The sequence below is a fragment of the Triturus cristatus genome, chromosome 1_2 (assembly GCF_964204655.1).
Source record: "Triturus cristatus chromosome 1_2, aTriCri1.1, whole genome shotgun sequence".
NCBI lineage: Eukaryota > Metazoa > Chordata > Amphibia > Caudata > Salamandridae > Triturus > Triturus cristatus.
Window position 1 is genome coordinate 773,900,258 of NC_140580.1, and position 14,230 is coordinate 773,914,487.

A 14,230-nucleotide genomic window follows, 5' to 3' on the forward strand; every position below is an offset into this window, starting at 1 on the left:
GGAAATAGTGCTGTGGCACTCCTTTTCTACTGTGCAGACATAAGAATTTGTTTTAAACAACTCTTAATCTCAAGACATAATGCTCAGCCTCACTCTTTAAACATATAGCCAGGTATACAGCTCTACACCATACATTACTCTGCACACATAAGATTCTCTCAACCATACGATTGTTTTGAGGGATAGGCTTTGCTTTTTTTATTTTCTATTTGTTGTAAATTCTGGTGGGGTTCAGTGTTTTTCAATGTTTTCAAAAAAATGAGAAAATCAGTGGTTATCAGTGGTTACTCTTTTTTGCTCTGTAAAAAATGAAGGAGATGGTGTTTTTATAGTGCTTTCGGTTGCTCTTCCAAGACACCTTTCATTATTTCCCTCAGCTCCTTGTCTGTCTCATTTCCATGCACTCAAACTCCTCATTTCGAGCAGCCCAGTCCCACCCAGTGTCTAGAATGCTCAAGGAGGGGGATATGTTTGCACCTCATTAAGATTTTATTGCAGTAGATAAATAGTTAATGGTAGTAATTAGCACACCTTCCTGCTGCATATTCTTCAGACAAATGAAAAAGATCAAGTGAATGAAGATTTTCTACTTGGGACATGAGATATATATATTATAGGATGGTCGGTGCTCTGTTATTGCTAATCATCGCCACACAGCCCTGTTATTTGTTTCAAGATACCAAGAAAGTACTGGGTTGATAAACATAGTAGTACTTCCTGACCTGGGCATATTCCTGCTGTACGTGGTCATCAGGGAGATGTTTGCTAAAGAATTGGTAATCAGACTGCTCGCGTTACTGTGCTGATGAGGTAGTAAAGACATTTCATGATCTGCAGGATGTATTGGTTTGTTTGATGTGCAGTTCACACAATGGATAAAGTTTATTTTACATTGTTTGGCCATTCCTGTAGAATGATGTGTTTATTTGAAATCCAGTATAAGAATAGATTTTTACCATGCATGAGGGCCTTTGTTTATTTGATAATATTCCCGGACTATGATCATCCTTGCAGGCATGTGTGTGAGTTGCCCAAAGAAATATATTTTGGTATTCTAAGGAATATTCACTGGCGTACTCTCCATCTTTGGGAAAAGAACAAGCACAGCTCGCTATGATTTCGTCAAGCGTTAGGGCTTCTTTTGGCATCATAGGTTCCAAGCTTCATGATGACATGGTGGTGATAGCAATGAGAATTGAAGTTGATTATCCTGTAGCCGTATCACAAACATTTTGTACTTCACTGTGCAGGCTCAGAACAGGTCCATCTACACATTTCTGCTCAAAGCTTACTGTGTGCAGCACATACTTGGAAACACAGAGCAGTGGCTGGCTCGTAATGTTTTCTAAACTGTGCTGTCTGCAATGTATACTTAAACTCATACATTTCCTGATTTATGCACTATACATATGCACTATACCCACCTCAGTTTCAGCAAAATCTCCACATGGACTTCCTTTGGACCTGGTATTGGTTGTTCAAGATGTTCATGGTGTGGTCCTTGCCCTTCTGTTTGAGGGGATGCAGAATCTATAGGAACAGTTTTCAGACCATCCCCATCTAAGTCTAAGATTAAGAGTGTTAGGTACAGCACTTTATGTGAGGACATTCGATATAGAGCTATCGCTATGCAGTGATGTTTTATTGCCCCAGTCTTGATATCAGATTAGTTACAATTAGTTACAATCCTGATATCAGAACTTTCAGAAAGCAAAGCTTTTTCCTCCTTGGACTGGGAGCGGATGACTTCATGATGGTGCCTCTTGTCCTGGACTGATTGATACCTTGCTCATAGGCCAGCTGTGCAATTGTGCAATCAACAATTGGTACCTAGAGACCTTATAGATTGTTAAAATGGCATACTAAGTTGCTTACCAAGTACCAAGAGGGTCATGGTGAGAGCATTCACCACAGATAAGTGCTTAGAGGTAGAGGCTTCACATCTACTCCTTTCTACCAGAGGGAACCAAACCAGTAAAACTGCAGGAAAATCTAGTGCTTTCCAATTTCCACTGAAAAAGAAAAAGTTCACTTCAGTGGTGTTTTATTGTCTCCAATTGGTTTTAACTAACTCTCTTGACATACAGATTTGCTTTGCACAAATCTCCCTCTCTGGGTATAAGGCTGTGCCTAAAACATATCTCAAAATCCATAACAAAAGTCTCCCACACTCACTTCCATATCTCTAAACAAACACCTCTCACAGGTCTGTTACCCTGCACTTAAAGTTTCTACTTTCATATGTGAAACTCACTAAATATAGAGTTCTGCCTCAAATCTCTCTCTCTCTCTCTCTCTCTCTCTCTCTCTCTCTCTCTCTCTCTCTCTCCCTCCCTTTCTCGTTCCCTCTCTGTTACTTTCTCTCTACCAAAGGCTCTGCATTTTTTCCATCTCTGGGCCTAAGGCTTACCCTCCTGTTTCAGACTCTGGTCCTACGACTACCTCAGACACCTCTCCCATCATGTGGCACAGGATAGTAGCACATAGATATATAACCCTCTAGGCCTATAGCTCAGGCTCATCTATCTTCTGTCGACAAAAGGCTGCACCAAACTCCCACCTAGCACAAATTTGCACACTTCACATAAGACCGTGCAACGCACGTCCTCTTCTCTGGGCAGAAGTTTATCATTTACACTGTACAAAAGGGTATGCTTCAAACATGCCTTTCTCGCCGAATGAAAATGTGTACCTCACACACGTCTCCCTCGCTGGATTTAGGATTCTCCCTCACACGTCTAACTACCTGGACCTAAGAGTCGTACTCACACATACTCATTTCCTTCTCAAGACACCTCACACTTGTTTCACTGTCTTTCTTCCCTTCTTTTTTTCAATTCCTTGAAATGTTATGTTTTTGCCCATTATCCTCCCACTAACTATATGGCTGTGTCTGAATACACGTTATTCCGTATATTTACCCCTATGCTAGTCACTTATTTTACGGGGTCCAAAACGAAACCCTTGTTACTTTGTATTTTAGGGTGGTGTTCTTACAAGTCAGCATGAACCAAGGACTTACCTTCATCTCCAGCTCCGTCAGTATTACAAGCACGCACTGTGTGAGTATGTTGCAGAGTATGATGTTCACTAAATGATTCTCACGTCATTGCTGACATGACACACACATTGCCAGTTCAGTTTGTTCTTTACAGGCACTTCATTTCATAGAGACTAACTTGGCCTTTACCCCAAAACTCTACACATGCTGGGAATTGCCATTAACACTACACAGCAAATTAGGCATGGTGAATCTGCACTCTTGGTGTAGGATGAGTAGTTGAGGGCACACTAGTGTCCTGTGTTAGAGAAAACTCAGGCTTTCTCTTCTTTTTCAGAGTATATTATACCTGGTTTCATACGTTCTTAGCAGTGTGTTGCGTATATTCGTTTCATAGACTCTTCTAGGTTGGGGAGTCCAAATATTGATATCTTGATATCAACTGGTAACAATCTCAGCTCCAAAATATTAACTTTCACTATACTGTCAAGGTAAGTAGATGTGAAGCCTGCATAGTATACTTCTCAATATATACTTACTTTGACAATTTAGTGGTGGTCGATATTGCGGAATAGATATTTGTGTGAGTCAATAATTTTGTAGTCAGTATTGTGACACACAGCCCCCATTTAGCTAGGCATATCCGGTCGCCATAGTGTAGGATTTTATAATGAAGCAGTGGAGCTTGAAAGTCAAATTTGTGCTACAGGAAGCCAATGGAGCTCTCTACATCTCAGATGGATGCACCGGCTTGGACAAGAAGAGAGCATGCATAATCACGTGATAACAAGAGGCATGCATTTCTAGATCTTGTGAAGAAGGAAATGTTGACAGTTTGTGGCTTGCACACCCTGTACTTTCCATCTTTTTCGGATTATGTCCTCACTAATGAATATTAATCAGTGCTGTTTTTGGAACTAGAAGGAAGACCTTATAAGTTGTATGACGTGTTTTTAGATTTTCTGCAAGGGATGTGTATGGATGAGATGCATTATTATTTGTCTAGTTCATTGAGATAGATAAATAGTGCCTAGAATTTAAAAGTGGTACTGCATGTATTTGTTTTTGATATATTTAAGCCTGGTAATAATAGTTCGTTTTAAGTAAGCTAGATGGAAATGTGTTCAATTAATAACCAGTTTCATGTATAGACACTGAAAGAAATCTGAATTGACAAGTCTACACAAAACGTCCTCTAAGTGGAAATAGTTGCTTACCTATACCATCACATCTGAATGCGAAAGTATTCCATATCATTGTATTGCTGTTAGTTCCCCCTTGTGCATCAGCAGTTTGCTAATGGAACATTCCATTCATACAGCTCTTGTCTACTATTTCCAGAGTGAAGGTTGGTGGCCACTGATGCAGTGTCCTACGCTGATCACTCTGGTAAAAATTAGATCTTGCTCTATCAAAGCCAAGTAGTTTGTATGGTCAGATTCACTTACCCACCAATAAGCGAGACCAGTTTGATTTGGAAACGTACCCAGTAGACCTCATCCCCAGGGTGGGTATGTTCATAAGTAGTCACAGTGCATTGAAATGTCTGAACCTTGAACATTTTCCCCTCTCTGGTAGAACAAGGAGCAGTCCATGAGGTGGAAGTAAATGTATTCAAAAAGAGATTCATAATGTAGGAGTTGATATTTGACTTGGGAAGGGACCATATGAAGTAAACGTAGATGTTGATGTTGAGTTGCATCATTGTGTATAATACTGTTGCTCAGCAAAAGAGAGACCAGTGCCTGAAGGTAATTGATTAGACTGCCAAATTCTGTGATACATTTAAAAAATGTGTAGTATTTTGTCTCCTATTAATAAGGGAACATAAAGGTGAGCAAGGGCCTCAGAATGTAGTTCTTGTGTGAGTTAATCAATTATTTAGAGGTGTTTAAAAAAGCCTGACTTAGAGTCCCTTAATTTGTTTGTAATTGCACCAAGGTTGTCCTTTTGAATTAGTTGCTTTAACTTGACATTATATCAAGCACTAGCCTTACAATGGCCCAAGACATTACGTCCAGAATTTCCGCAATCCACCAAATCGTCATATAGACTTGGCAATCCAAGAGTCACAGGGTACCTGTGCATACCCTGATAACATTTTTCATTCATCTTGTTTAAAGTACCTCAGATGAATCTGAATTTAAACAAGACATGTTCAAACAAGATGTTGAAGATCGTTTTGTCCTGGTGTTTGCATCTGACGCTGGTATTACATGGCATCCCAGGAATAGAAAGAGAAGTCAGGGAATGGTCTACCACCAGCAAGAAGGGTGGACTGCAAGAAACAATTCCATAGCCTAGGTTTCCTAGGGCCCCAAATAAAGGAAGAAATCACGGAGTTAACGTTCTAAATGTCTTCGGTTCAGTAATTTTGACAACATTGCCCTTCCCTATCAGTGATAGGGTGAAATGCTGCCACTTCTTCATAAGTCCAGGACAGTGGAAAATATTGTTTCAGAATTGACGGGAAATATATGTCAGAGATATGCAGAGGTGCAAACTCCGATCATCGTCAAATTATAAGGTCCAGATAACGATATTTGAATTTTCCGGGGTATATTTCGTCACCTCCCTATACGTCACAATACAAGGCGATAGTCTCAATGCTCGCAAATGCTTTGACAAGGTCAAAGGTGTATGTAGAGACATTGTTGGTGCTTGTAGTAATGTTAATATCAAGATCCAATGCACTAACAGGAAAATGTTTTAATGATTCATTTGTTTTCTCCGAAGAGGTTTCATGTACAAAGTGTAGAGAGAGGGAGAGAGTGGGTAACTGGCCTGGTCTCTTACATGTTACACATGTTTGTAGCTGAAAAATTGTCCAGGTAGTGATTGCTTTAGTTTGTGTTTTGGTTTATGGGAATAATATAGGAGACACATTGACTGTGTGGATTAATTTACAGTAATCATCGAACATTATCTGTTAATTGAGCTCTGTATGCCTTAGACATGTTTGTTCTTTCCATTTCCAGAAGGTTAGCTTTGTTCACTGTCCCTGGTACAAAGAAATGTGAATGTGTCAGGACTAGTTGTTTCACATTGGTCCTGATGAGCTGTGGTTGTTTACAACAGACGTTTTCCATCAACGAACAATACGCACAACAGTGGTTTTCGTTTCTCGAAGCCTTTGGTTCGAATGATTGTGGATTGATTGCATCATGGTAGTCAGCTGCAAAGGGATAGTTTAAAGGGTGGCTCTCATCACATTATAGAAAATGTTTGAACAAATTCCAAGAAAGCCCTTCAGCAAATTCAGATTGGTTTAAACATTCGCTTGTTAGAGAGAGTTGTCTGCCCACAGTCAAATAACCAGTGTCCATCACTGCGCACTGTGGTGCTTAGAAGGTGTGGCTCTTCATGAGGTATGTAAGCCTGGCATCGTGACATGCAATTCCTGACATGTATATCTCACTTTTATTCAAGCTATGCCTAGGAATAGAATTGTCAAAATTGCCAAGTTTACCCATTTCAGTCAGTTTAGATGGTAAGTTCTAGTAGTGCCTAAGAAAGATTGCACCCCCTCAAGTGCCGGGCGTCTTAGCCCACAAGCCCATCAAATGTGGTTAAGAAGAGTATTCACACTTAATATAGTGCTTAATTTGTGCCAGTGGTTGCCGGTGGCAGGCACTGGCACTCATTTTTGGGGAATTTGATTTATTTTTCAGCATCTGACTTTAACCCATGACAAGAGAGGCTGAAAAGGGAGAAAGGAGGAAAACAATTAGGAAAACAGTGACAAAGGAAGGGATGAAAAAGAACCAGCAAGAATGATAGAAGGATATCGGACGTGTAGGGTAGTGTAAAAAAGTCAATGCGAGTTGTTTGAGTCTAGTCACACCCTCTTTTTTAAAAGCATATGGCTAGTGTTCCCATTCTTCTTTCATTCTCACCGTTCCATATTTACTGGCAATGTCTAGTTTTCTTATCCCTTATCTGGCTCCACACCTTTCCCAGAAAGGGTGTCTTAGCTTTGCTTCTAGTCACTTTAAAGCTAAGAACACATGCTAATATGGCTCAGTTTCTTGTATTTGCAGGGTGGTGATTTTCTTGTGACCAGGAGACATCCTTTAAAACACCTTTATAAAAATACAGAGATTCGTTCTCATCAAAGTCTGGAATGCGTTTTTTACTTACACTTAAATCGTTGTAACTAAAATAAAACACTAGCTGTGGTTTGACAGTGTCTGGTTTTCAGAGGTCGGCCTCGAGGTGTATAATATTGTTGTTTTTTAAAGAAACAAATCAATTCCCTGGACGTTGATTGAACTGCAAGTTATACAAAGAGGTGTAAGTTGCAAGCTATGTACTGTTAATGGAAACTGTCAACTGTCATCTGCCATTGAAGAAAAGTGGAAGAGATTGACTGGCTGCTGTGCGAAGGCATTTCCTGCATTAAACTGTTTCTTTATCATTTTACAGACTTCCTCTGTCTCCTTTCTCTACACTTCCTTTTCTTTCTGAGAATCTGCCTTCTACTTGGCTTTCGCTCTCAGTAAGTTTACTTTTCCCTTTTCTACTTTGCAGTGTGGCCTTTCGGGGCCACATCTGTGAACCACCTCTTTATGTTTTGTTATGTTATTCCTATCCTTCTATAAAACCTATTTTGTTTTGGTGTCTTAATGTTTCATAAGTGTCAAATTAGAGGATATTGAGAAATTGTTTGTTCTGGGAAGGTATGTTAAATGCTATCGGATTTGCTGTCAGGAGAAATGACAGAGACAGGCACCATCAACATAAACTCACCCTGTGTGGCATCACATCAAAATGGTTCATCAAGAAAATGACCCTTTAAGTGCATTGCATCAGAAAGAGAAAGGGAAAGGAGAAAATGTACTTTTTTACAGGAAGGCTTAGAATGGGTCTCCTTAGAAACGTACTCGTTTTGAAATAAATGACATTAGAAAGAGATTCCATAGAATAACAATCGTAAGGTATATCATTGCACTGGATTGCAGTGTCATCAATATAGACTGCCCATGGCCCTTCAAATGGACAGTCTTTGAAATTGGCTATCATCAGGACGATATATTGTGCCACGGCGCTGATGTACAAAAGACTTGGCCTTCTTTGGAAATGTGAAGTCCTGCACAAATCTGCATTGTGGGTGCAGTGCAAACATTGCGAAAAGCTGCTAGTGTCAGGGTGATGGGGTGGTAAAAGAGGCATTCTTTCTCCATTGCAATTCACAATGTTACAAGGCATGGAATTTTTAGTAGCTGCAGATGTACTCCCCACTCAAAACCTGTAGGCTGTCAGTATTTTACAGTTTACACTGTTCCAGTGCAGAATGGAGACATCAGAAGAAGAGGAGAGTGGCCCTGTGGACCACTGCATGCTCTCCCCATTGATAAATTCAGTGTGGCAGTATGACTAAGGGTCAGGATGTGAATAACAGGGCCATTGCAAAAGCAAATGGTACGCCAAAAGACTGATATACCTTGTAGACTCCATCATAGCACATATTTGCAGTGAGGCACCTGCCGATTTCCAACCTATTATTATTAATGAGGCAGGAGGTTTGCGTATTTTTGGAAACAGTCGCATTATGCTTCAAGCAACTGGAGAATCCCTTGTACTCCATGGAGGGTTGCAGGTAGGAAGCCGATCTCAGCAAAATACAATGCATTGCGCTGCCACCACCCTCTTGAGACATCAGGCTCGGAAGGTATCATATGCTTTTGTTTTCACAAAGTCTGTGTAAAGCAAATTGGCAGGTTTTGAGTGGACTCAAGAAACATTTTGAGTCACAAATAGCTTTTCAACATATGAGTGTATAGGCCAAAAGGGCAGTACAGACCACATATTCGCTTCTTGTGTGAAAAAAGCTGCTTTATTAAAAACAATTTCCAAAAAGCAACAGCAGTAGTGTTTCTTGGTTGGCACAGGTCAGGTATCCCAAAATGTTAGTTAATGTATGCCAGCTCCTGAAGTTCTGACTGCCCACAAAACTCAAACCTTAGTGAAATATTGTCTTGTTGATAGGAGGGCAACCCGATTTCCTCATTCACATTGAACTTTCCAATTCAAATCAATTGCATCCGTAATCACTCTCCTGTTTTCAATTAATTTCCATATCACGTTTTGAATTAATTCCCAAACGTTGGTGTCTTTTTCATATAAAGTTTTATTATTCAGTATCCAATTCATAATAACACCTTAGTTGAAACAGGTGCGCATCACATCAAATAATGCTAGGCCTAAGCCTCACAAAACTAGACCTCACTATACAATACTACACCTAATTCCCCCGTCCCCAACCCCTAAATTTCCCGCTCCCCTTAACATCCGTATTTTGCAAGTGTAACTCCTACCCTGGCATTGAACTGTGAACCTTTACATCAAGAAACACTTTAACCTACATCTATTAGCATCTAGCTATCTAAGTATCCTAACTCTTAACTTTTCCTTTGCTGCATCCAGATTTAACTTTATTACCAACCCCCCATTGTTAACAACCATCATCTTAATGTATAACTATGGCAACTGAAACTGCCCACCACCACTCAGAAAAGGCCTACCCCCTCTTTACTGAACCCCGCCTTATGAACTTCCTCCCCCTCTGCTCTTCTTCCAAACCCTATGTAGTGCATCTGTTATCTTCATCAAATAATTCTCTGTCCCGTACTTTGACAAATGTACCCCATCCCCTCTGAAAAACTCTGATGCATCGAACCTCAGCTCTGGATGTTCTACTCGCCCAAACCTTTCCTTCCTACAAACACCCTGATATACCTATTGATCTTTCACCTGGCCTTATCAATGGCGGCTGGCTTGGCCGCCCCACTCCGGTGTTGCTGCGGAATGAATTCTGTCCAGATGACAAATGTCCCTGACCACTGCCTCCTAATCTCTAGTTTGTTCCTCTTCATTTCTTTTAGCAGGGCAAGGCTTTTACAAACCACTAAATCATGTTCACTTAGATGCAGCACAATAATATCAGGACATCTGTGCCTCCTCAGTAGCTTATTCAAGCATTGTAAAAGTTCTCGCCATCTCATACCACCTTTCCCATGCAATTCACTGCAAAAAGCTGCTCATACAGCCCGAGGTTACCGCCTCTGCCCTTCTTGAGTTTGTGCCTTTCTACCCACTTAATAAATGAATGTCTACAATGGATCTCAACAATTCAATTGCTTCTGGCCCCGCTCCCACACCTGCAAAGAACCAAATTGACGCTATTTGTAAACCCTACCTATTTCCATGCACACATATCACCGGAAGCACTCTGACGACTAGCGCCCCACCTTCATAATCCTATCCCTGCCCCAGCCCAAGCACATCTGAGCTGCCACTGTGGCCACACCAATTCTAAACAAATGAGGTCTAAAATCCCCCGGGGGTTCACCAATGCACTCCAATGCATTTTGCATTACCCAAAGCAGCTGATGAGCCCTGTATTTTTGATGGACAACCTCCCCACTTGATGGTCCACTAACCGCCTGCCACTTCGCTCACTACTGTACCAGACACACGTCCTTCTCTGGGAAAACTTGAAGCCGCACTCTCTTGCCCAGTGCTCTCTGCTCTGTCTTAGATTGCGGAATGCTCAATTCAGTCTCACCTTTGTCATCTCCCATGTCTACCCATTTCAACCACGGGACCCCTTTCCTCCATAGTATTTCCGAAACTCTAAAAGCCCAGAAAAACATTCATGACATAAGAGTTGAAAAAACAAACAACCTACTCCCCGTTTTTCTTGTATATCTCCGGCAGTGCCACCATCATTCTGCCTAGCAACTGCCTTGATAAAGGTCTCCTCAACCGAGGCTAACGACTCCTTTCCCTTGCCCATCCCTCTAACATGCTCTTTCCTAGCTCCCCGGCCGAAAACGTATAGCCCAATAAAAGCTTGCCCATGAAGGCAATTCCGGCCAGATTTTCTGCTATCGTAACCCTCGACAACCCTTTACCAATCAGTGTCAGGATGTACTGTTCTACATCTTCCTCCCTACTCCATTGCCCCGACCTCCACCTTGCCCCCCCACTCGAAACTCCTTCCAGGCCAGTGCATATGATTGTCTGGTAGTTACAGCCAATGACCATTCCATCAACTGAAGCATCCTCTCCTATACTCCACATGCTCAATGGCACCGGCGACCTGTCCCTGTCTGCCTCTGTGGCCAGCTCATGGAACCTCTCCCACTGTGAACGAGACAAAGTGTCCGCAATGTCATTGTCCACCCATGGCACATGCTTTGCCCTGAATACAACATCATGCTTCAAACTGACACTGACGGTCACCATATCACCTACCAAAATGGTGAGTGGCCATATAAAATGGCTGTATATATAATGAGCATAAAACCCAACATAGCCTAGCCCATCTTTAGCTCAAAGAAGCCCAATTGTAACCAGGGCTGCACCATTGTCACAAACTGCCCGGGGGGCACACCTCCCTAAGGTCAGCTGCCCCCAAAGCCCATTCTGAGTCTCTAAGAGCAGAATGTGTCATTGATTTGCCAGTGTTTCTGCAATTGTAAACAAGTATTGAAATACCAACTCCTTAAATGGGGTAGTATTCATTCATAAAATAGGATCTTTCTTTGAGGGACATCTTTCAACAGCTTTGAGTACTGCTTGGAGGAGACACATTTTGCATACGACTCCTGCATGGTTCCCCCGATGTCCCTTCACATCAAGCCACTTTTGTTTTTCAGATTGCAGCCGCTGTCCCTTTTAGTAGCAGGGCTGCTATCATTAACTGCACATGCAGGGATGGAGGTCTGCCATCCAACTATTCACAGCCGTTCACAAGGATTTGCAGAGTAACTGCTTTCTGACCTGATCCTTGGTACACCTCACCCATAACTGAAAACTGTTCCTGCAAAGTAGCATCTGTTCGGTACCCATAGAAATGGAATCTTAGTGCTTGGCAGGCCAAGCATCTGCTTAGGATGCAGTATATATGGACTGTTCCTGTGGGGCACTTGTCAAAGGGGAAGTACTTAGAAAAAGACAATTCCATGCACAGTCTCTGTAGAAGAGAGAGCAACAGACTGGGACCTAAAGAAATCAGTTCCTCCTGTAAGGCACGAATTTAAATTGTGACACTAAAGAAATCAACCTTTCTTTCAGGACATGGCATGAGATTAAGGCTTCATAATGTTGCCCATAAAGCATGGGGCCCAGTGGGAATGCCCAGACTTGTGATTTTCCTTTTGAGCACAACCCGTCACATTGTTAGGGGCTATCTGATAAGAATATGTCTCAGGCGAGGACTCTTCAAAGACTGACTTTTTCATTAGACATGCCTTCTTAAAGGGCTTTCATACAAGTGTTGTTTTCAAATCAATCATGCTGAGTTCTAAGCAGTACACAACACTATATTTTGCTTTTTTGATAATGGAGTTCATTTACTTCTAGCTTTAACACAGTGCTTGTTTGTCTGAGCTTGCTGGCTTGGTCTTTGTTATCAGCATCTTGCATCAGAGTGCTCATTCATGTTGGAGGTCTACTGAAAACTATTTGGTACTTGTTTTTAGAAGAGTGAAATGTCTAGAGGTCGAACGTGGACAAAAGAGTTAATTTCTTCGTAGACCTTCTGCAGCAACGTTACAATGTTTGTCTCTTTGTTACTTCTTGTTTAGCGTAGAACATTCCACCTCAGTTAGGTGGAATGTTCTAAGAGCCTCTTCTGTCTCTGTTTTTATGAGTCGTTAAATGCCTTTCCCTCATTTTAGATTCCCGCCTGTAGCTTGGGCCACTAACTCAAGTAGAGGGTCTTTAGCAGCCGGTATAGCCCTTAGTAGCACGTTGAAAAATTGCTAGATTCTAAGGCACTGTAAAGAATTACTCTGTATTTTACTTTCTCCGACAGAACACCGGGATTATCCTGTTCATTGTGCTCCTCATTCTTTTCCTCCTGCTGGCCTTGGCACTCCTCTGGTGGTTCTGGCCTCTCTGTTGCACTGTGGTGAGTTCTGTCCACATTTTTTATTGCACTTAAAAGTAATGAGCCCATAATCAGTGGTTCACTTTAGACCGGTGTAGTTGGTGTTCTGCTTGAGCATGAATTGAATTTCAATGAATGACTATGAAAATTAGAGCCTCTTCAATTGAAACATGTACCTCCTATTTCAGAATACCACTTACCTTTGGAAAAAATTTAGCAAACTGATTGTATACCGATATACTCATTTAATGTCAGTCTTAGAAATGTAGTCAGTCACAAAAACAACTGGGGAAATTGAAAACAAGGAAACCTTTATATTAAATGTGATCTGCTGATTGATATCAAAATTGTGCTATGGGTTATTTGCGCCTTCCTCAACTTGCACTTTCTCAGTCGGTCTAAGGACACCGCTCTGAATCTTGCCACTGTGGGATGTGCAAATCTCAGTGCTGCCCATATTGTTATCCTAATTTGATCTGCTATTGTCATACATATCTAAGAAGGACAACTACTCTCCAATTTCTTAAAATCTAATATAATGTGATCATTTATTACTTTTCAAAGCAGGCCTTTGCCACCTTACTTACCATTTAAAAGAAATTTCAACTGGCACTGAAAGAGAGGGCTGGATTTTATCTTATATTACTGCCGATGCTGCTGGTTACTCCTGTAGAAGTTGAGTATTTTACCTTTAGCAGATTTGGGAAGTGCATTCAGCATCCAGATTGCCAATTATCATCAGTATCTAGAGGGCGTTTTAATCAGAGAAAAAATGGAAACTGCTTTTCACTTACAATGCTACCAATTGGAGGAAAGCTACTAGAGTTTACCCTTTCCCATTATGCATTACAAAGGTATTTAGGTGTTAATTGTTGTCCTTCACCTTTCAGGTCATCAAGGAGCCACCACCACCTCCTCCTCCAGAGCCAGTAAGTCGTTGCTTTATCCTTTCTTATTCTAAACAGGAATGTAAGTAAAACATATTGAAGGCATTCCAGAAGTAGTGGGAGAGATCTTTCACTCTTGCCACCTTGTGCTGTAAAAAGTGAACCTCAATCAGTGGCTACTCTGGCCTGCATCTTATCAGTGATACATCAGAAGAGTGGCTGTGAATTGGGGGTTACAGATGGCTAATGGATGAAGGAGGGATGGGTATTTTAAGACTGATGACAAATACATACAAACTTGGAGGGGCAGCTGAAGGGCAAATAAGATGTGCATGGCGGACAGATTAGGGAGGGTTGGTATGCAGGTGGGTGAGGAAGGAATGGAGAGCACACAACTTAAGCAGGGATAAATGGCAGATTATGATGGATGGATATATGGCAGGT

At 41.4% G+C, this 14,230-nt stretch overlaps 1 protein-coding gene across 1 annotated transcript in view; it reads left to right on the forward strand.

The window, feature by feature from the left end:
* ANTXRL (ANTXR like) overlaps positions 1–14,230 on the forward strand; it is a 333,449-nt gene that overhangs the window by 258,401 nt on the left and 60,818 nt on the right. Inside the window, exons 12-14 of the mRNA XM_085608779.1 lie at positions 2,984–3,062; positions 12,825–12,920; positions 13,790–13,828. Of these exons, the coding sequence (XP_085464905.1) occupies positions 2,984–3,062; positions 12,825–12,920; positions 13,790–13,828 (214 nt within the window). The remainder of the gene's footprint in view (positions 1–2,983; positions 3,063–12,824; positions 12,921–13,789; positions 13,829–14,230) is intronic.